This window comes from Lissotriton helveticus, chromosome 9 (genome assembly GCF_964261635.1).
Source record: "Lissotriton helveticus chromosome 9, aLisHel1.1, whole genome shotgun sequence".
Classification (NCBI taxonomy): Eukaryota; Metazoa; Chordata; class Amphibia; order Caudata; family Salamandridae; genus Lissotriton; species Lissotriton helveticus.
This window is the reverse complement of record NC_136070.1, coordinates 622,117,682-622,142,154: the sequence shown is the minus strand read 5'-3', so window position 1 is coordinate 622,142,154 and position 24,473 is coordinate 622,117,682. Positions and strand designations below refer to the sequence as shown.

General features: G+C 44.5%; 1 protein-coding gene across 1 annotated transcript in view; it reads right to left on the bottom strand.

The window, feature by feature from the left end:
- Window positions 1-24,473, bottom strand: part of LOC144781697 (cytochrome P450 2C16-like) — a 428,936-nt gene that overhangs the window by 150,032 nt on the left and 254,431 nt on the right. Inside the window, exon 6 of the mRNA XM_078660674.1 lies at window positions 13,133-13,274. Coding sequence (XP_078516800.1) covers window positions 13,133-13,274 — 142 coding nt within the window. The remainder of the gene's footprint in view (window positions 1-13,132; window positions 13,275-24,473) is intronic.

Sequence of the window (24,473 nt, the reverse complement as noted above, 5' to 3'; positions counted from 1 at the left end):
CTCCCTAACATGCTCCTCATGTATAATGACTGCCTTACACAGGGCATCTTGACAGAGGATCAGCGATTAGCCACTATTGTCGCTATCCACAAACCTGGCAAACCACCTGACCACACGTCCTCATATCGTCCGATCTCACTAATGAACACAGACAAAGTTTTGGCGAAACTATTGGCACTACTACTACAACCACACCTCACCACCTTAATACACCCGGACCAATCGGGCTTCATGCCCGGAAGGAATACATCACTCAACCTGAGACGTCTTAATGGCGTGCTTCACCGTATCCCACTACTGCGGGAAGACGCGGCCATCCTGTCCTTAGACGCAACTATGGCATTCGACCTCGTGGAGTGACCCTTTCTTTTTGCAGTACTCCGGAAGATGGGTTTTGGCCCCAAATTTTGTAATTGGATTAAATTGCTCTATACAGCCCCCTTAGCTCAGGTGGTTGCCAATGGCCACACTTCACGTACGATTACGCTGGGTCGCGGTACAAGACAAGGGTGCCCACTGTCCCCGCTCTTGTTCGCGCTCATATTAGAACCATTAGCGGTGAAAATACGCACGGAACCGCTGATCCGTGGGATCGCATGGGAGCCGGACTGGGAAGACCGTATATCCCTCTACGCTGATGACGTGCTGATTTATTTAATGTCCCCAACTACATCCCTGTTCACCCTACTAGCCATCCTTGAGAAATATAGAGAAGTATCAGGCTACACGATTAACTGGACAAAGTCGCTCCTATACCTACTGCACGGTCAAATGCCCACACTGCCCCCCACATGCACGTTACAGACAGTGACCAGGGGGTTTCGATACCTCGGCATCTATGTCACTCCAAAAGACTCAATTTTTATGGAAGAAAATTTGTCAAAACCCCTACAGAGGCTCAAAGCGGATGTGAAACATTGGCGCTCCCTCCCACTGACACTGTTGGGAAGGGCAGCACTCTTTAAAATGCTTTCACTTCCACGATTTCTCTACGCACTACAAAATACCCCATTTCTTATCCCGCCCACATATTTCAAAGCAATAGACGCAGAAATCTCCTCATTGTTATGGGACGGAAAACCGGCTCGTATAGCACATGCCAAACTTATCCGCAGCTGGTATGACGGAGGGATCGCACTACCAAGTGTTAAACTATACTACTGGGCCGCTCAGCTAACGGTCATCAATCAGTGGTTACACACTCCACAACATGATCCAGCCTACAGCCTGGACAGAACTGTCCTCCCCGCAGACAAACTGATGAAAGTCCTATACACCAACAAACGAAGGCATACGCTCACGGGCCCGACGGCCCATACTGTCAGGATATGGCACACAGCTCAGAGAGCCCTAGGGTGGGAGGGGGTACTCACACTTGCCACCCCGCTTTGGGACACATGGAGCCTTGGTACCTTGGCTAACACTAAAGGTTTTAGGCAGTGGAATCTAATCGGTATTTCCAAAATAGGGGATATGTGGAGCTGGGGAGCAATCATCACATTTGAAGCCTTAAAAGAAAAATACGGGATGGCAGATACTGAGCTATACCGCTATACACAAATCAGGCATGCGTTACAGGGGGCCATCCCATTAGGTACCACACTGGCCGACTCCTCCCCCTTGGAAGATAGGCTCCTGACCGAACATCTCCAAAAGAAAGCAATTTCCCTCACATACCGTAAACTATTAAACAACCTTCAAGACCCCACGGTAGTACTTCGAAGCAAATGGGAGGCAGAACTAAGGGATATAGATGATGAATACTGGCTATATGCACTGGCTTCGGCGAGAGACGCCTCAATCCCATCTCGGTTAAAACTTATACAACTGAAGATACTACATAGAGTATACTACCCACGCACCCTTTTACGCAAACTGGGACACATTCCAGAGCCTGACTGCTTAAGAGGTTGTGGACTCCAGGGAACGTACTACCACACACTGTGGGATTGTCCTAAAATACAAACATATTGGGCACAGATCATGTCGGAGATCTCTGAAGCAAGTGGGATAGAACTGCATCCAGAACCTAGGTGCTGCATCTTAAATATTTGGTCGCCCACAGACCTTAATAGAGGGATACAGACATGGGCTACACTAGGCATGGCTCTGGCAAAACGGAATATTGCTAGAAAATGGGGATCCAACCTAATACCTTCAAGAACACAATGGGGGAATGATATGGATGCAGCGATGGTGGCAGAAAGGGCGGTATATGTACACAGAGGATGCCCCAAAAAATGGTCCAAAATATGGGGGAAATGGAATGAATACCGAGGTACTATATGTGAACCCCCGCAAGAATTGTCTGACCCTGAAACAAGTCCATAGGGTGGAATACAAACTACGTTGTCTAATATATTGATGTTGAGTCACTGGGGGGGAGGAGACCCGAACAAAATGGAATGCGACTGTATTGCTGGTGTAACTCTTTATTGACGAACTACTTACAGATACGTACTACATAAAAGGTTGCCGCATAGTGGTGCTGACATTTGATGGCCCTCGTATAGCATGAGAATACCTATATACTGTTGTCTACTATAGAGCGAGAAACAATGTAAAGTAATGATCCCAGTTACGAATGACGTTTTTTTGTATATACATTAGGATGGATACACTAACCTATGTATGTATTGTTGCACTGCTAAAAAGCCAATAAAAACTGTTTAAAAAAAAAAAAATAACGTGAATGAAGTGAATATTACTAACCAACCTAGATTAAATTGCAGATCATGACACGCGGGAACTAATATATATGCTGATATATGTGCTCTATGTTGCAAATGCTTGTTTGTGAAAAATAATAAACTAATTTTGTCTATTGTTTTGTCAGAAATAAATGCGGGTGTTTAATTAATGGCATGTGCTTATTTTTGTGTGCTTATGTTTTGTCTTTTCGTCTTTATGTTGCACAAATCTGTTTGTTGCTTTATTTGCTTCTGCTAGGTAACATTTATTAATGGGTTAATAATTAGCAAAGGTAGGTGGGTAACAGAACGAATTCTATTTCTTTCATTAATTGATGTTTTGTGTTTGTTTATGCATTAGTTTTACAAATGGGCCTAAAATAAATGGCTGGCAGTGCCACAGTTCATGAAACTTGACCAGAGTGAAGTCTTCACTCATGCGCAGATGAAAGAAGCTTTTTTGCTGAATAAACAATGATTAATGCAGAAACAATTGTGGTCAAGTCGAATGTGTTCTTGGAGTCATAGCCAAGGACAGGATGCTGTATGGCTTGCCAAGATTAGGAAGTGAAAGATTCTCTCCGGAGAAAAAGTATCTTTCTGAGGAAGCAAAATGGTGAAACTAAGAACAATAAGGGCTATGATGAGGCCCCGGACTTGGTCAGGAGAGCAATGACCTAACTGTGGACTGACATGGCTCAGCCAATCAAAAGTTTGGATTGACAGAAAAAATGTGCGATAAAGATACTTTAGTTAGTCAGAAAAGGTATAAAAACTGTCCCCATGGGAGGGAGGGGGCTCTACTTATCCTGATTCCTATTAGGCATGACGTGCTGACGGACTCATTGGAGCACGTAAGGATCAATAGGGTTAATGACTTTTATTTTTATTCCTTTAGGTGAAGTGAGTTTTAGACAGGGAAGTTAGGGGTTAGGTGATGGAAAACTGTTTATTCTACATTAAATTATGCTAATTGATTTTGCTTTAAACTGTTGGTTATTTTGCTATTCTTCAAATAATGCTGCTTAAAATAAAAAGATTCTAATAAAATGCACTTTCCTTGAATAAATAGTTAATAAATAAGATTTTTGAAAAGACAAGCTGGTCTTGTTATTTCAAAGTTTTGTTACCATCAGCAGATCCATTTGCCTAAGTGACTTAATTAAATGCAAAGCTTTACAAAAACCATGGTGAAAACATTATACTGCAGTTGTATATAAATGTATATATAATTTGTGAATAGGTTTTATTAATTAGGTCACATGATTCAGTTGCTCAACATATGTCACGTTAGTTTATGGGCCTTGTGAGTGTTTTATGATTAATGGTGAGTATTGTGGAGTTGGGTAGCGTTGCTATGACATATTTTCTATAGGGGCGCTGGATCACTATTTATTCAGTCTAACCATGAGGAAAAAGCCACTCCCCAAACTAAAGAAACAGGGAGTAAAGGGGAACTGCACCACCCCTCTAATTACTTCTTAACTATCCTCAGCTACCGGAGCTATTTCTACTGACCTTGAGCTAGTAGAGTCGCATAGATGCCATTAAGAAAATGATTGTAACAAAAGACTCCTCAGGACATCTTGTTTCTTCACAGGCGAGAGTTACTACTAAGTCCTAAGTGAGCAAATTAGTCTTAACCCTAAATCACCAGTCACCTATACCTACAGCACCTGTTGAAATTCCTAACCCATACATCATCCATGAGGCCTTTCTTAATTCTTCTATTACCAACCAAAGTAGCCCCCAACATAAAGTACAGTAGTCCGGGCCATCTAAGAGCAAGGCGCGATGAAAATACCAGAAGGTCATTGATGCCACCATAAGGCCAAGCTTGAAGCCCGATGTTTTAGCGTAGAAAAGGGTTAACTTGATTAAGCCTGACATTAGGGCGGAACTATATGATGTGTGTAAACCTTTTTTTGACCATCTTGAGACTCTGGTGAAGGATCTCCTACCTGATGTTTCCACACAGATCAAGACCCTTGGGGACAGAGTTTAGAGTCTCACTGACCCATGCCATGACGCTCGTCAACTCCCTCCTCCGCCTCAGTTCAATCAAGCTACACACGCTAATGGCTCGTCCTTTTGTGTGAATGTTAATCCTTATTTTATTCCCACTGAGCAGCTATTGCTTCAGCTTGCTCCTCACATGTCTCTACATTTAAAGTCTTTGAAACCTGCCCAAGAACCTCGTTCTATCCAAATTCCTGTCTGCCAGTTTAAAGGGTAATACGGTTATGACCCGAGAGTGTGTGGATCATTTGCACCGACCCCCTCAGTGTACGCCATATATTGCATATTAGAAGGTGTCCCTGCTTGTGAGTATGGATGTGCACAAAGATTGGCATAGCTCAAAAATCAAAATTGGCCACTGGCGCAAGTTAAATTCATGAGGGTCATTCGATTTAGCAGATGAAATCCTTATGGCTACGAGGGTGGGCTGGCTTGGTTACTCTCCTAAAACCTCAAGCAGCGATTGATTAGTGGTGAATTTCAGAAATCCATGGTTGGTGAGCCTATTATTGCATTGATTGGAACATTTAGTGAATAGCTCGGGTGAGTGTTTTATACCGACTGCCTTCCGTACCAGCTATCGCCCACAAAATGCCCAGATTAGATTCCAACCTTGTCACTCAGCCTATCTCCCCTTTTGTTCATAAAAACCAATATGCAGCACTTTCTAGTATGTTGGATGTCGAATGACTGGTTGTGCCTTCGGATTTCCCTACATTTTCTTCCCTATCATCACCACTCTGTTGCTGATACGGAGATTACTTGAGAAGAAGCTTCAAATATAATTATTGCCCAAGATGGTGTCGTGAGGCTTGGCTATCTTCGATTCCTGTCATGGAATATAGAGGGGGCCAGCAAGAAGTTGGAGAATGAGGATTAGTTGCGACTGATCAATAATTATGATATTATATGTTTCCAAAAGACCTGGGCTCTTGAAGTTTTTCATGTTAACGGTTGTAATCCTTTTATGTAGCATCTACACCCACCACATCAGGCAGATTGATTGGGGGTTTAGGGATTCCTATCTTTATAAGAATTAGCAATTTACAAGTTGATGCGCTGCTGCGTACCCCTGCTGTCAAATTGTGATTGTTATTTTCTGACTTTTTGGCTATCCTGTTATTTTAATTTTTATTATTTTACAAATCATCCCATTAGCCTAATTGCTGACTTGGATCATTTTATAATAGATGTCTTGAGAACCATCCAGATAGGGAGGCTATTATTAGGATGGGTGACTTTAACATCCTGAGTTGTCCCCTTAGTGGAGATCGTATCTGTGGGGTACTGACTAGCAAGGGGAACATTTAACACACTTTACATATACTCCATTTGGGGCTGTGTTGGGTAAAATTATTATCAAACAAAGTTTACTTTTTATTTCTGAATTCAATCTGATAACCTTTATAGGTAAAGGTAAAGGTCCTACAATAGGTTTTATTCTGTTGTCACAGCATATAGCCCTGTTTATTCGGGAATCATATATTCTCTCCTCCAGTATCAGTGATCACAACCCTTTCGCTGTATCCATAAAATGTCCCCTGGCCAAATCAGAGTCTAATTTCTCTCTCGATTTACAGCCCACCAAAAACAAAGGCATTCATATAAAATGGGAAAGTGTAGATCATGCCAAATTTTTGGAAAGTTAACTACCATAAAACAAGTTGAAGTCATATGTTGTTTTTCCGAGGAGGCAACGACATGTTATGTCCTAAAAAGCTTTGATGTTTTTTGTAAGTTGGCAGCTAGAATGTTAGGCACCAAGAAAAGACAATGGATCTCCCCTCATATAAATGGTTCAACACCGCCTGTATGGCCGCCTTAAAAGTGGTAACCAGCAGGTCACCTCATAATATTGAGGACTTCAGAAAAGCAAGGCTCATTTATGAGCCCACCATAGTTAAGAGAAAACTAGAGATAAGGAGGCAGGCTGGGATGATTTTCAAGCTGCCCTTAACTCAGGGACTCTAAGGCTTTTTGGGAAGTTCTAATTCGATCTTTCTTCTCAGACACGAAACAGCCCAGAATACAATGCCATATTCCTGCAGGGGCGTGGGTTTGGCACCATATATTGCAAGCTGCAACTGATATAGAGTCCCATTCTTGATAATATATTTGCTCTACGTAACTCTCTAGAAGTGTATGCAGGAAAAAGAGCTATCTTAAAGACCCAAGCTGAGAAGGCGCCAGGGCCAGATGGGGTTTCCATAGATGTTTTCAAACAGAATCCTACATTTTGGGCACCCATGTTAACAACTGTTTTACGTGCTGCGATAAGACGTGATTGCCCACATTCTTAGAAGGAGTCACCACTATTCCAATATTTTAAAGGGGGGACAAAAGCCAACAAACTTTTTAACGATCCAACTCCCTTTTGGACTTTTCTGTAAAGATCGTAGGGAGGGTAGGTCTCCAAAGATTGGAAGAAAGGGCAGTGGAATTTTTTTTTCTCAGAAGTGCTATATGGTTTTTGCCCAGGGTTGGTACAGTTGAGCATACTTAAACTTGCTCCTGTTATCAGGGAAATATGCTCAAACCAGGGGTGGTGGCCTTCATTTGGGATATACGGACCTCTCCATCGGGTTTGACTTAGTTGGCATGTCCACGTCATGGGATACAAAGGGAAAGGCAAGTATTGATTATACCTTGATTGACCTTTTGAAGTGCTTGCACTAGGTAACGACTGCACAGGTTCAGTTTGGTTTAAATGGCAAATACACCTCCCCTTTTAATTCTATTAGTGGTGTTAAACAAGGTTGCAATTCAACACGTTTTTGATTTCTTTGGTTATATAAACTCCCTCAAATCAGAGTTGGTAACCAGAGGTAAGGCTTTCCCTATGGTTGGGAGACACCCAGTCCCCGTTTTACTTTACGCAGATGATGTGGTTTTAATTGCTTGTATGGCATTTGTAATGCAGTTGCTCATTGACTGAAATAAATTATGGGGGAATAAATCTTAAAAATGAATCACCAAAAGTCATGTATAACGATCTGTGGTCCAAAACCAAATTTGCATACATAAAAATATTATTAGTGACATGCCAATCATCAAGGTGCAGAATTCTAACTATCTTGGGATTATGCTGGAGGATAATTTGAGATAGGACAAGCTCTTGAGCCAAAGAGCTTGCAAAATTGCTGGGGCCGTCTAAGCAATTTTAAATGTTCAAGGAGACTGGGCCATAAACCAATAAAGGAGTTAATTGTGGTGTACAAAAGTAAATGCTTAACCTTGGGTACATATGGGGCTGGTGTCTGGGGCTACGTCTCCCCAGGGAGTCTCCAAACCATAGAGAGTATGTTTTTTTAAACAGGCTCCTGACATCTCCCAAGAGTACTGCTTGTCATAATGGCCATCAGGAACTAAGGCTACATTGTTTGGATGGCATAGTTAAGGTTGCGCGCCGTCTACTCTCGCTCAAGTTCTGGCATTCCTCCTACCCCAAATTCTTATGATCACTTCTTGAAGATTGAAATAAGCTAGGCCACATGGATTCCGTCCTGTTGGTCAGTTTATGTTAAGAGAGCTCTCACCGGCCTTGGTTTACAAAATTAGGGCCCTATTATGATGGCGGACCCTGCGTAAGAGGGACCGTCCGCATGGGCAGCGGCGGTCCCTCCATGGCAATTAGGAGGTGACCGCCACCCTGGCGGTCACATCCTGTAGTTTTTTACACTGCGGGGGGTGCTGCTTGAAGCAGCACCCGCCGCAATGTAAAAAATGAAAGCAGTGCATTTGCATGCTCAAAGCGGCAGGCACCGCGCGGTGCCTGACGCTTCGTGCACGCAATGTGCACCTCCCACCCCCTCTTCACCCAGGGGGCCCACTACGGGCCCCCGAGGAGAAGATCCACATGCTTTTCCTCGGCGGAGAATCCGCCGCGGAAAAGCATGTTTGCACAACCATCCTAATATGTCTGGCGGTGTCTGAGAGACACCGCCACCATATTAGGCCTTTTCCGCCGCGGTTGTAAGCCAACTGCGGCGGAAAAGCGGCGGACAGAAACCAGGACCCACCAGCCATCCTAATGTGGCGGTGGGTCTTTGGTGGGTCCGCAGAGGATTTTCCGCATCCTCCGGGCCCACCGCCAGCCCGGAGGATGCGGAAAATCCTCCATCGTAATGTGCACCTTAGTTTCTTTCACCTAATGAAATTGATAACAACTCACAGAACCTGGTGTAATCTCTTTTTACAAACACAGAAACCAAGCTAGATTCTCTAATAGTTTATCTATGAAAACAGTTGGTCATTATCGGGAAATAGAACCTAGACAAGGAATGGAGTCATATTTATTGTCGAGAGTGAACCCTGAATATAGATTTAGTTTGACCCGTTTTAGATTAAGCACCCTGTACTTTCTGGTAGCTTTCCCTCACTGGGGTACCAGATTCTCTACTTTACCTTGTTGTCCCTGCGATACCCTTCCAAGCAATCGCTCTCTCACTTTATGCTATATTTGCATTTTTTTATACATATCCTGGACAGCAGTTTTTATGCCCACTATCGCATCTATCTGGTCTCAGATCACACATGTTAAATTTTCAATTCTTACAGCACATTGATTCGCAGTATATTTGCTATGCTGTTATTTTTTTTATTTGATCTTGGTTTATGGACCGCCAGAATTTGCGCAAGCTTTGAGCCCTTTTTATTTTGAATTTCTGGCTTGAGTCATTTGGTCTATTGTGCTTATTCCAAGTATGTTTGTTTATGTGACATGAAATTGCCTTCTGTTTCTTGAATCATATGCATTTTAACTCTGCGGTTTCGTATTGTTTACTGGATAGTATGTATCTGTGTTATGTATCTGTTATGTATCTGTTTTTGTTTCATGAATCTGGCTGTAAAGGTTTTTTCAGGAAGAGGATCTCCATTGTCCCCCAGAATGAACCATTGAAAAAGCAACTTTAAATGGGAGGGGCCCTTATGATGCAGGGCCTTAAAAACCAGACACAAAGCCCCAAAAACAATGTGTTTTCTGTCAGGAAGCCAATGTAGGAAGCAAATCCCCTCCGTATCAGAGTGCAGCTTGGAAGTGTTCAGAATGAGACGAGCTGTCGCAATCTGTACTACCTGCAGTTTTGTTAAGGAAGGAACTGTTGATGCTCAGTACAGAATGTTGTAGTAATCTAGCCGTGAGGTAACCAGGGCAATGATGACTGACTGGTGAAGTTCCGATCGAACATAATAGAAATGGAGAAGATAATTTGCGTTATCAGCATATGGCAGCACTTAAAAGCCAAAAGAATGCACTGCTGGAGGGGCCACATAGAGAATGAAAATGGATGGACTCAGAGATGAGCCCTGTGGTACCCCACAGGGAAGACTAAAGGCCTTAGCCTTGAAGCCTCCACAACTGATGATTTGAGCCCTGTTGGACAAAAATTAGGTTTTTTTTGTGTGTGGCTTCGAGCCGAATAAAAGTACTTGACTGACTGACTCCCTCACTTATTATATTACTGTTCACAAGTTCTTAAATTTTGGAAATCAATTTGGTGTAAATGTTTAATGATCTTCAAATGTAATATACCATTAACTTTTCAAGCTGTTTCTTAGGATCTTTATTGCTTGTTTTTGAACACCTATCTTCCAAACCACTGCTGTTTGACAGTTTCATTGCACTTGCTTTCACAGTTATACTTACTAGTTGGAAAGATCCTTCTATATGATCCTTATCAACATGGTGGAACTTTATTCATGATGAATATAAAATACATAATGTTCCTTCATTAGCGTTACACCAGAAGATCAAATTGGATTTATGTTGGTTTCCTTTTACTGCTAATATGGCCTCACATTCCTCATTAGCTTAATTAAATATTTCTTTCTTCCTCTCTTTCTCTCATCTCTTCTCTCTTTCCCATGCTTTCCTGTTTGCTCCCTTGTTCTTTCCCTCTTTTGATCCCTTCTTCCTTTTTATATAAAACAATAAACATTTTCTCTCTTACATAAGTTTCATTTTAATCACATGCAATAATATTTCTATCTTTGTTCTATTGTAAGTGTTAATACTCTTGTTATTGTTTTTCAAATCTTCAATAAGATAGGATAGGATAAACCTTGTGGAGCACTCTAAGAGAAAGCCAGGAAAAGGATACTAAGATGTAAAGAGCCTAGTTTTCAGATGTTTTTTAAAGGCCATAAAAGAGTCTTCATCTGAAATGTAGATAGGTAGGGCGTTCCATAGTTTGGCAGCTGCTACCCAAAAAGAGCACCCACCCCATCTAGTCTTACGAAATCTGGGGATTATCCCCCAGATTCATCAAAGTCCCGTTTTACGAGTCCTTAATAGCGATTATTAAGGAATCGCTCTTAAGGACTCGCAAAACGGGATTCATGTAGAAATCGCACAAATTATAGCGATTTCTACTGCCTCCTTATTTGCGATTCGCAAATTGCGAATCGCAAATAAGGAATGGCATCCCCATTCATTCCTATGGGCCTAAAGGCCCATAGGAATGAATGGGGAGTCATTCCTTATTTGCGATTAGCAATTTGCGGATCGCAAATAAGGATGCGATTTCAAGGGTGCCAGGGTGTCCAAAGGACACCCTGTAGCACCCCTGAAATGGTGATTTACACAGGTGTTGCGCACACACATGTACAAAGGACATGTGTGTGTGTAACATACAACTTAGAAAAATGCACTAAAGTGCATTTTTCTAAGTTTTCGCTATTTACCACGAAGTCAGACTTCGCGGTAAATAGCGGCCAAAAATTGTGAATTCGCAATTCTTAAATGGTTCAGGAATTGCATTTAAGGAATCTCAAATAGAGATTCCTTAAATGCAATTCCTCGCAATTTAGCGATTTCAATTTTTGCGATTTTTGCATTTGGGATGATGAATCCCAAATGCAAAAAAAGTGCTCCCAAAGGGCCAGATTCTGCGAATCTGGCCCTTTGCGAGCCGATTTTTGTTTCATGAATCTGGCTGTAAATGTTTTTTCAGGAAGAGGATCTCCTTTGCCTCCCAGAATGAACCATTGAAAAAGCAACTTTAAATTATGATGCAGGGCCTTAAAAACCAGACACGAAGCCCGAAAAACAATGTGTTTTCTGTCAGGAAGCCAATGTAGGAAGCAAATCCCCTCCATATCAGAGTGCAGCTTGGAAGTGTACAGAATGAGACGAGCTGCCGCAATCTGTACTACCTGCAGTTTTGTTAATGGAGGAACTGTTGATGCTCAGTACAGAATGTTGTAGTAATCTAGCCGTGAGGTAACCAGGGCAATGATGACTGACTGGTGAAGTTCCGATCGAACATAATAGAAATGGAGAAGATAATTTGTGTTATCAGCATATGACGTCCAAAGCGCGGCTTGCTTGAATCCAGTGGCAAAGTGAGCAAGGGACTCACGTCTGAGCATACCCTGCCACACTTATGGCGGCCATCAGCATATGACAGCATTTAAAAGCCAAAAGAATGCACAGCTGGAGGGGTCACATAGAGAATGAAAATAGTAGGACTCAGAGATGAGCCCTGTGGTACCCCACAGGGAAGACTAAAGGCCTTAGCCTTGAAGACCCCACAACTGATGATTTGAGCCCTGTTGGCTGTTGGACAAAAAAAAACATTTGACAAAAAAATGGAAGGATGAATTTGCCAAGAAAGAAAGATCAAAAGATCGAAAATCTCTCCCACACACCGAATACCACAGTCTTTGACTCCAATAAAAAACACCCCACAAAAGAAAGGTGCCGGCTCATGCGAACCTGCATCATAGAATAACATTACGGTACACCATGCCATATTTGTCGCAGTTTTTTTAACAAGTGGAATGGTTCTTGCATATTGTTTGCATGCTGAACACTAATGCCATTTTGTGTGACATTGGTGATTATTACAAAGTACTTAGCTATTCTTACAAAAGTGCTAATAAAAAAATTCTAAGATAGCGAGTGTATTGGAAGGGTGTCCATGCCTGACAACATGACTAGTATTATGCCTGCAAAGAGCAAAGCGAAAAGAGAGGTTAGGTGACTGCCCAAAGGGCAGGTGTTTAAAGGTTTATTTGTTAGTTTGTTGATATTATTGTGAGTCCCGAACCCAAAATCAGGCACTGTATGCGCTTTAAACAGACTTTGTTGAATAAACAACTGTTTATAGTATGTTCAAGCATATTTGAAAACTAGCCACCATTAGCAGCATTCTTATTTTTAAAAGAACATGTACAGGAATGTAGGAAGAGCAATAGCTAAACCTAAGTGACACACTTTTCTCTCTTTATGTCTCTCTCTCCCTCTTTCTCTCATTCTTTAACTCCTTGTATTCATTAAATGGGGGAGATGTGTTATTGCTGTGACGCAGCGTGATATGAGGTTTCTATGCTGTATGTTTTTACTGAATGACATATTAAGCAATCTAGAAAAAATGCTTTCACCGAAATGTATGTCCTTTTTTATTTCAGGGTGGTCTTACCTTCTATTTCTGGATTCTTCAGGAATATCATGAGCCCATATCTGAGGGTTGTGCTGACTGTTTCAGTTCCTGCAATAAAAAGATTCAATGTGGTCGCCACCAAGTTCTTTTTGGAAAATTCACTGTCCGGATTCTGTTTGTCCTGAAGGAAAAGCAAGATTTTCACATGAATGTGAATATTATTTTATGGCCACAGATGAACTTATATATGATGGATGCATTTTGTAATGTGTATTGCAGGGATAAAGAAAGGAATTCTGCAAAAAAGGAATTTACCTAATCAGGAAGCAAATAAAGATGAAGATAAAGACCACTGTGAAGACAGATTGCTCAAAGGTAATGGGCCTGATTCACAAACTTAGATTTGCTTGTTTAAATCTACTAAAATTGTAGATTTACTCCTACATCCAAGTGGCCTATTACGATGTCAGTCGGAAAGCCTCCTGGCTCAGGTTGGAGGCTTTTCGACCGACATCGTTGGTTTAAATTCCAACCGTCTAATTACAATCTAAGTGGTTGGAATTGAAACCGGCAAGTCATTCTGGCTGGATTCCGACGGGGCCAGTCAGAGACCGGCCCATAATCCCAATGGACGGCATTTCCGCCATTTAGATTGCGATGCTCGGCTTCCCATAGGCTTTTCATGCCGGGCTTTCCAACATGGAAAGCCTCTGGAAAAGTGAGCTTGGGGGCCCCTAGCAGGCCCCCCTTCACTTTGCCGCCTTCGGTTGGAGCCCAAGGGGCCACCTATGGCTCCCCCCCTGTTGATACCTGCATCATGTGGCAGGCACCATTAGGTAGGTATGCAGGTATGAACACAATCTCCCATTTCTCTATGGGAGCTTGTGCTACGGCAGGTTTAGGGCCGCACACAAGTTCCCATAGGAAAATGGGAGTATGTTACCGCACCATGTGCGGTTGCATAGTAATTTTGCGGTCAGGACCGCCGGCCAGAGGTTGATCGATCCCGATTCCGCAATGATGCCCGACATCAATATTGGCCCCTAGGTGTTAATCTTCACTTTTGTGCTATTCACCATGTCCGAGTGGCAATCTACGCAGTTTTTTGTGGGTGTTAGACCTGGCACCATTGGCGTGGGTCTCCCTTCCATTTTTTGCTGTTGCCTCATGTGTTTTTCCTGTGTTAGATGCTTTGGGCACTGTGCCACTGCTATTCAGTGCCACAGTGCAAATGCTCCCTATTGCAAATTGATGTATGGATTAGTGATTCCATGTTTGCCTACTTTTGTGTACTTGTCAGACCCTAGTCTAGTGCACTGAGTGTGCCAGGGCGTGTAATCCAAATACTTCTGGTGGACCTGCAGCACTGGTTGCGCCACCCACAGAAGCAGCCTTGTAAAATGTGTCTAAGGTCTGCCATTGCAGAGCCTGCGTGAAGTCTGGTACTGTCATGCTGACTGGGCAAGTGCACCCACTTCTCAGTCCCTAAACCTTCCCTTTTTTCATATCAGTCACCCCTATGGTAGGCCCAAGGGCAGGGTGCATTGTAAGTATAAGGTAGGACAAACCCTGATGTGTGTGGCATGTCCTAATAGTGAATTATAGCCATTTTCGTTTTTCACTATTGCAAGGCTACCTGTTCTCCATAGGCCAGAATGGGGTGTTAGAATTGTTACATTTTATAATCCTAACAGGCTCAAAGAACATGGTAGAAATCTGAGTATAGTCGGCCTGAACTAAGAATAATAAAATACATCTTTTAGTAAAGTTTATTTTAATATTCTGCGTTTGCAAATACCACTTTTAGAAAGTAGGTATTTGCTTGTCTAACCATTCAAACCTGCCTCTGCTAGTTTGTGTATTCCTATGTCTGGTTTCTGTGAGTGACAGGGCTGGGGAATTCCCTGGGACAGGCTGAGTCACCCAGTGGTGAATAGAGAGATCTGCATCTAGATGGGAGGGAGGAGTGCACCTGAACTCTGAATAGGGCTGTGCCTGCCTTCCACAATGCTGGCTCCGCCCCCTGGGGAGCGGCTTATGTCTCTGCCCTGCACACTGAAAGAAGAGAAGGAGTCCTGTAAACAGAGTGCTCCAGGACTGTACTTGCCTTCCACAATGCTGGCCCTCCCTCCTGTGGGGAGTCTGATGTGCATGCCCTGCACGGTGAAAGAAAAGGAGAAGTCTGGTAAACAGAGTGCTTCAGAACTGGTATGGACTGGACAAAGGCCCTTCTCCCCTCAGAGAACAAAGGATTTCTGGGTATAAATATTGGGAACCTGATCCCATGAAACTAGATCCCTTTTGGACTACAAGAAAAAACCTGAAGAAACTGAGGAGAGACTATTCCCAAGCTGAAGTGCTGTTTGGGGGATTGGCCTGCAGTGGTTGCCTTACTGCCAAAGGAAGGAGAAAGGAACTTTGTAACTTTGCTTTCAACTTGTGAAGAATCTCCAAGGGCTTGGAAAAGAGCTTGCCTCCTGCTGAAGTCTCAGGTACAACAGACTTCACCTCCCAGCTCCCCAGAGTTCTTTTGGAAGTGCCTGCTGCTGTTTTGGGCCTTCTGAGGAACTGCGTGTCACAAGGAGCTGGAAGCGTGACTCAACAAGAAGAAGCATGTTGTCGTCGCTGTGCATGCTGTCGCAACTCCGGAGAAAGGAGGATGTCGCCGCTGGTACTGTCGCACTGCACCGCATCGGAGAGAAGCGTGCCACAACAAAGAGGAAGCGTGTCGCCGTCGCTGCTGCTGCCATCGCAACTCCGAACAAGGAGGGTGTCGCCGCTGGAGCTGTCGCACTGCACCACATCAGGAGAAGAATCTCGCAACGAGGTCGGAGCGTGTCGCCGTCGCTGTGCCTGCCGCCGCAACTCCGGAGAAGGAGGGTGTTGCCGCTGGAACTGTCGCACTGCACCGCATCGATCAAGAGCACCTCGCATCTCCGAGAATCGCGCAGCCGTCGGAGCTGCTGCCGTCACATCTTGGATGTCGCCGCCTTAGTTGTCGCATCGAGTGGAAGCTTTACGCACCGTGGAGAAGAGCGTCACCGCTGGAGCTGTTGCCGTTGCATTGTAAGGGTGTCGGCACTGCAGTCCACGCATTGAACTGAGAGTTTCTCGCATCCCCGAGAAGCATGCCGCATCTGGAAGATCTTCACGTCTTTATTTCTTTGCACCAGACTTTGCCGCATTTCCCATCGCTGCAACATTGCTTGTCGTGGAAGCGCAACGCAACTTAAGGTACATTGACACAGTGTTGCATCTAAGAAATTAACTGAACTAAGCTTAAATCTACCATCTTAAAGTAATCATAGCATGTATTTTTGTCGTTTATGGTCTTGTGGTAACTCTATATAAAGTCTACTTACTTTTGATATAAAACCTGTGTGGTGTCCATTTGTAGTGTTGTCCCTGGGTTACTGTATACTTACTGCTTAACTTACAACGCCTCTGAAATAAGCCTTGACTGCTCGCTCCACGCAACCTAGAGGGTGAGCAGGGGTTATTTTAGGTGTGTAATCCCCTTTCCCTGACTAGAGGAGAGGGTCCCTCTTTGTCACAAGTACCTACCTGTGCCAACTAGAGACCCCCAAATCTAACAGTTGGAGTAGCTGGACAGAGACCAGGTGCATGTAGATGCAAGCATACTTAGTTCTAAATGCCCACATATGCTGCTGACTCTTTGAGAGCCGGTAATGATGTTGGTGCACATTGATATGAACACATTTAGTGGAGTGGATTGGGGTGCAGTGCAATGGAGTGGCATAGAGAGCAGTGGTGTACAATGGATTACCATAGAGTGAAATAGTGTACAGCAGACTGTTATAGAGTAGAGTGGCATAGAGTGTAGTGGCGAACAGTGCAATAGTGATTAGTGGAGTGGCATATATTGGAGTGGGGTGCTCTGGAGTGGCGTAGAGAGAAGTGACTTAGAGTGGAGTGGTATATAGTGGAATAGCATACAGTGTAGTGGTGTAGAGTGGAGTGGAGTTGCATGAGTGGAAAAGGGTAAAGTGGAGTGGCATACAAGGTAGTGCTGTAGAGGAAATGGTGTAGAGTGGAGTGGTGTAGAGTGGAGTGGTGTAGCGTGGAGTGGTGTAGAGTGGAGTGGGGTACAGTTGAGTGCCATAGAGAGTTGTGGTATACAGTTGAGTTGCACAGAGTGGAATAGCTGACAGCAGAATTTTGTAGAGTGGAGTGGCGTGAGGAGTAGCGACGCACAGAGCAATAGTGTAAAGTGGAGTGGCATAAAGTGGAATAGCACAGAGTGGAATGGGGTCAGATGGAGTTATTTACAGGGGAATAGCATGGAGCACAGTCTCACAGAATATAGTGGCTTACAGTAGAGTGGTGTTGACTGTAGTGGCGTAGAGTGGAGTGGGGTTTAGTGGAATAGCATACAGTGGAGGGTTGTGGAGTAGGGGAGAGCTGAGTGGTGCACAGTTGAATAGTGTCAGTAGTGTACAGGTGAGTAGTGTATAGCAGAGTGGAAAAGAGTGGAGGTGCATAGAGTGGAATGGGAAAGAGTGGAGTGGTGTACAGTGGAATAGTGAAAAGTTGAGCGGTACAGAGGAAAATGGCACACAGTGAAATAGCATACAGTATATTAGCATACACTTAAATACCCGAGAGTGGACTAGCACAGAGTGGAGTGCCGTGCAGTGAAGTGGTGTAGCGTAGAGTGGGGTATAGTGGAGCAGTGTACAGTGGAATAGCATAGTGTGGTGTGCAGTGGAGTGTCGTAGATTGGAGTGGCATAGAGGGAAATAGCATAGTGTTCAGTGGTGTAGAGTGTAATTGCACACAGTGCAATGGAATATAAGAGATTGGCGTAGAGTGGAGCATCATAGAGTTTAGTGGCATAAAGTGGAGTAGCGTCGAGTGAAATAAGGTAAACTGCAGTTATGTAGAGTGGTCTCGCTTATGGTGAAGTGGCATACACTAGAATAGGGAAAAGTGGAGTGGTTAAGAGTGTAGTGGCCTAGAGGGCAATAGGGTATAGTGGAGTGTCATGGAGTGGAGTGGGGTACAGTGAGATGGTATAGAGTGGAGCGGCCTATAGTGGAATAGTCTACAGAGGGGGTGTAGAGTGGAGGGTTATAGAGCGGACTGGGGTAGAGTGGAGTGGCATCCAGTGGAATAGGGAAAAGTTGAGTAGCATAGAGGAGAGTGCGGTAGAATGGAGTGGTATGGAGTGGAGTGGCTTAAAGTGGAGTGGAGTGGAGTGGAGTAGAGTGGAATGGTGTACAATGGAATAACTCAAAGTGGAGTGGTGTACAGTGTTTTGGCACAGAGTGAAGTGGCATAGAGTGGTGTAGCAGCGAGTGGAGTAGGGTAGACTGGCGTGTCATACAATGGTAATGCATTAAGTGAGGTGGTGTACAGGAGAGTGACGTATATTGGAGTGGTGTAGACTGGAGTGGGGTACAGTGGAGTATAGTGGACTGGTATAGAGGAGAGTGGTGTCCAGTGGAATATAGTGGAGTAGAGCAGCCTAGATTTGGAATAGCATAGTGTGGAGTTACATAGAGTGAAGTAGCGTAAGTGGAGTGACTTAGAAAGGAGTAGGTTATAGTGGAGTAGTGTACAGTGGAATAGCGTGCAGTGGAGTGGCATACACAGTATGGTAGAATAGAATGGCATAGGGTTGCCTTGGAGCAGAGTGGTGTGGATTGCAGTTGCATACAGTAGAACAGCATATAGTGGAGTGTCATAGAGTGGGGTACATTAGGATGGGATAGAGAGCAGTGGCATACAGTAGAGGTGCTTGGAGTGGAATAACTTCCGGTGGACTTTTGTAGAGTGAAGTGGTATAGAGTGTAGCGGCGTACATTCCAATAATGCATAGTGGAGTGTTGTACAGTGGAGTGGCATAGAGTTGAAAAGCAGAGTGGAGTGGGGTTGATTAGTGTTATATGCAGTGGAATAGCATAAAGCACAGTGTTGTAGAGTGTATTGGGATAGAGTAGAGTGGAGTTGACTGCAGTGGCATAGAGTGGAGTGACGTATAGTGGAGTAGAATACAGGGGAGTGCTGTAGAGTGGACTGGTGTACATTGCAGTAACATACAGTGGAGTTGTGTACAGTGGAGCAGCATCAAGTGGAGTGCCATATAGTGGAGTGGCATAGATTTGAATAGTTCACAGTAGAGTGGCTTAGAATGGAATGTCGTAGAGTGGAGTGGGATATAGTGGGGTAGCGGACAATGGAATATGGCAGTGTGTAGTGATGTGCAGTGCAGTGTGGTAGAGTGGAGTGGCATGTAGTCAAATAGCGTAGAGTTGGGTGATGTAGAGCATAATTGCATACTGTGAAATATCGTATAATGGAGTGGTGTAGAGTGGAGTGAGGTACAGTGGAGTGGGGCAGAGTGGAGAAGTGTACAGTGGAGTAGCATAAAGTGGAATAGCATACACTGGTGTGTTGTAGAGTGGATTGGCATAGAGTGGAGTGGTATACACTAGAATAGCAAAGAGTGGAGTGGCATACAATGTAGTGTGGTACAGTATAATAACATACAGGGTGCAATGGCAAATAGTGGAGTGGGGTACAGTGTAGAGGCATACAGTACACCAGCATACACTGGAGAAGTGTTGAGTGGAGTGGCATACAGTAGAATAGTGTATAATGGAGTGCTATATAGTGGAGTGGCATAGATGGTAGTGTTGCATGGTGGAATAGCTATAGTGGAGTGGCCAACAGTGGAATGGCATAGAGTTGAGTGGTGTAGAGTGGAATAACATAGAGTGGAGTTGAATACAGTGGCATGGCATAGATTTGAGTTGGATAAAGTGCAGTTTCGTAGACTGGAATTGCATAGAGTGGAGTGGTGTAGAGTTGAGTGGAGTGGCATGGAGTGGAGTGGGGTAGCCTGGCAGTGGTATAGTAGAATTGCATATAGTGAAGTGGCATACAGTGGAATGGGGCACAGTGGAAAAGTGTATATTAGAGTTGCTAACAAAGGAGTGGTGTAGAGTTGGTTTGCATAGAGGGGAATATCATAGAGTGGAGTGTCGTACAGTGGAGATACATACAGTGGGGTGGTGTAGACTGGGATGGCATACAGTAGATTAACATACAGTGGAAAAGCATACAGCAGAGAGGTGCACAATGAAGTAGCATTTAGTGGAGTGTCTTAAAGTGGAATGGCGTACCGTGGAGGAGCATAGAGTGGAGTGGCATAGATTTGAGTGACGTACAGTGTAATAGCATCGGGTGGAGTGTTCTACTGTGGAATATCATGAAGTGGAGTGTTGCATTAATATTGATAATAGCGATGCAAATGTCCACAATGATACATTTGCATATACAATCAAATCACTATTGGCAAACTCTCCCATCATGAATTCTCCATCAACCCCAACTCAGAAATACAGTCGCAGGCTTTGTGACCTAGGCCTGACGTTACTGACTTACAGGTCGCAGGTGGGGTGGCACATAGCTGTCAGACAAATGTTTGAAAAGGAAACTCGGGACAATCCCCCAGATAAGTGAAGCAGCACCAAAATGGTCCAGGCAGATTGGTCCCAATAAAGCACACATGGCCAGAGGGGTGTGCGCTTTCCCAAAACACTATCAAGTCAGATGCCACATAAAGTTAGGAACACATGTCAATCGAGATACAACACACACAGTACATGCAGAGATCTCACAACCCTCATGCTGGATATCTGGACACGGTACTAACTGGCCCCCATTGTGTCCACTCAATGTCGAGGCTCACCTAAATTTGCTAACTGCATTATTTATGACTCCACAGACAAGGCCCACATTCTTTCACCCAAAAAGGTTTATTGGAAGTACTTCATGACACTCAAAAACTGTATAAAGACTTGATCAGATTGATTGTACTTTGAGACAGTCCTATGAATCACTTCTGTAACTGTACTTATGGCTGAAGTGTTAAATTAAACCCACTGGTCCTGTTTCGCCAAATGCCTCTTGTCTTTTGTTTTTTCAAGGTATATTCATAATCGAGCAACAGTTGTAGAATGCAGTGTGGTAGATTGAGTTGGAGTACAATTTAATAGCGGACTGTGGAGTGCTGTAGAGTGGAGTTTTGCAGAGTGAAGTGGCATACAGTGGAATAGTGTAGAGTGTAGTGGTGTGGAATAGAATGAAGTACAGTGGAGTAGTGTACAGTGGAGTGGTGTAGAGTAGAAGCATGTTGACTGTTTCTGGCATACAGTGTTGTGATGTAGAGTGGAGTGGCATATAGTGGAATAGTGTAGAGTAGCGTATCGTGGAGTGTCATAGAGTGAAATGGCGCAGAGTGCAGTGGGGTAGAGAGGGTTGGCATATAGTGGCGTGACGTAGGGTGGAGTGATGCACAGCATAACAGAGTGCAGCAGATTGACATAGAGTGGAGTGGTGTAAATCTGAGTGGGGTACAGTGGAGTAGCATAGAGTAAAGGGCCGTATAGTGGAGTGGCCTACACCGGAGTGTCATAAAATATTGGTGTGTAAAGTCTAATAGCATTCAGTGTAGTAGTGTAGAGTGGAGTGGCATACAGTGGAGTAGGTAGAGTGGATTGACCTACTGTGGATTACCATACAGTGGAGTGTTTTTATAGTAGAGTAACACTGAGTGGAGTTTTGCAGAGTGTAATAGAAAAGAGTAGAGTAGCATAGACTGTAGTGGCATAGAGTGGAGTGGCGTGGAGTGTGGTAATTGAAATAGACATAGCATAACCTTCTCTTGGCCTCCCACCAAGCGGGTTTTCGTCCAGCCCACTCTACCGAGTCAGTGGTCCTGTCCGTCCTAGACGAGCTCAAGAGTAAGGCGGACTCCAACTTGCCTCAAGCCTTGGTGCTCCTTGATCTGTCCGCTGCGTTTGACACGGTCGACCATTCCATCTTTCTCGGCCGTGTCAGCGCAGCGGGCGTTCGGGGTACCGCTCTCTCTTGGCTCGCCTCCTTTCTTAATGGACGGACTCAGGCTGTCCATCTTTCTGGCCACATTGCCCCAACCCACTTAGTCCCCTGTGGGGTCCCCCAAGGTTCTTCCTTGTACCCTCTTCTTTTTAATCTTTTCATTCGTCCCCTTATCCTTTCCCTCCTTGACATGGGGGTCTCCGTATATAACTATGCGGATGACCTCCAGCTTGTTTTTGACCTTTCCTCCCCCTTGCACTCCCTACCTAAATTTCATTCCACTCTTGTTTTCATCTCGGAGTGGATGAACTGTAACCAACTTAAGCTTAATCTGGACAAGACGGAGTTGGTCCTAACTGGCCATTCCATCTCCCCTTGGTCGTCTGCCTTTTGGCCCCCCATCTTTGGCCCTCCGCCCATACCAGCGGCCTCGGCAAAGACCTTGGGCATTAAAGTCAGTGGGGACCTCTCCATGCATGCCCAGATTAGCTCTGTTGTTTCTTCATGCTTTCTTTCCCTCCGTATTATTCGGAAAGTGTCCCGTTTCTTTTCCACCGATGCCCTCAAACTTATTATGCTAGCAATGATTCTCTCCCGTCTCGATTACGGGAACAGTCTCTACGTGGGCATCCCGGCCTACGAACTGCTCCGATTGCAGGCCATTCAGAACCAGGCTGCTCAAATTATCCATTGCCTGCCCAAATCTTCTCACATCACGCCTGTTCTGAAATCCCTTCACTGGCTCCCCATCTGCCAGAGATCTCTCTTTAAGATGGGCTGCCTGGCTTTCATGGCCCGCATTCGTATTGCCCCAGCCTTCATCAATTCACTCATCATCCCTTATACTCCCACCGTGCCCTTCGTTCTTCCAACCAATTCCTCCTTAATGTTCCGCGGTTTCGTAGATCTAAAACTGGAGGCACCAGATTCTCGGTATTAGCTCCCCGTTTCTGGAATAGCCTCCCTTTGTCAATCAGGTCTATCCCAACCTACCCCCAATTCCGTAAAGCCCTCAAGACACATCTGTTCTCCATAGCGTACTCCGGCTGATCTCCTTTCGGCGAATTCCATTCTCTTTAGCTCTCCACTCTCAGCGCCAGGAAGCCGCTTTGGTCGCAGTGCGCTTTATTAAGAACTTTCTTCACTTCACTTCATGAAAGGGTGTAAATATGGCAGGAAAATACATTATTAGATGTAATTGGTATTACTGTTAGTATGTGTATATAGTATGGAAACGTTAAATGTTTTATATATTGTGCTGTGGTATATTGTTATAAGTTCACCAAATACCATGGTACATTTGCATGATAAGGCACTGTGTGAGTGGCTAATGGCTGTGTGTACCACATGTAAAACACAGTAATGTAGTTTTCAGCACAGTTTAACTGTGTTCTACATGCTGGGTTTCGCTACGTTCTGGGTTAGTGTCTTAGATATCGGTAAGTAGTTGGTTTTATTGTTGTTACCTGTCTATTACCACTTTTTTTTTTGTTATATTTTTTTATTGAGGTTTTGCAAATCAAACCCCCAGTGGGGGTGATACATTACATAAGTACCAAACATACCACATATGAGAGGGTTACATAGTCATCCATAAAAAGTACAAACAGTGTTTTTCTGTGTCTTGCAGTCCTGACCTCCGCCAACTGTTCGATATCCGATGGTCCTCTGGCGTGTAAACTGGGAAGTAGGATGAAAGGTTTCAGAATGCTCTGTGCCAGGGTCGCGGGATCATGTGCTGGCGGAGGTATCTGTTAGTGTGTGAGTGTGTGAGTTGTTGTAAACTTGTAACCTCATGACTATTTCAAAAGACTGAATAAAAAAGGGGGGGAATATGCGCCGGTTTTGGAACTTCAGGCCTATATAAAATACAAACTTGAAAACTTAAGGGGAAAGTTCTCATAGTGTTGCAAGTGGTGGTAAAGCATGCTAGAGCGTGTGTGGCGGATTGGCCTGGATCATGGGACCTCGCCCAGGGAGGGTGTCATGGCTGACAGGCCAAAGACCGAACCGGGGGGGGGGGCTGGGCCCCATCAGAGGCGCGCGGGGACAAGGGGGGGGAGCGTTTCCGCACAACAAGGGTAGCAGGCTGCAAGTCCCAGATGGGACAGATGATGATCTGGTTCGTCCTGTGTGCGGAAGGTTATGTATCTGGTGGTTGGGTGGGGTGCTGCGGAGAGGCCTGGGTGCAAGGGGGAGACGGGCCCGGAGTGTCCACTGGGGCTGTTTCTTGTTTGAAGCGTATAAGCAGTTGCGCCCATTCTAGGGATATGGGGTTCTTGTGCATTCCCTTCACTTCTCGTCTCGTAATAGTTCCTCCTCTGCCGTTCCCCACTTGGTTACCGCTCCTGTCCAGGCTGCCTCCGGGGGGCCAGTAGGAGCCCTCCAATGCATGGCAATGGCTCTTTTCGCCAGTAACAAGGCGAAGGAAGCGAACTTCCATTGTAGTTTCTCCGATTTCTTTCTATGGTATGTCTCCAGTGCGCTAGCCTCCCAGGAATTAATTTGTGGT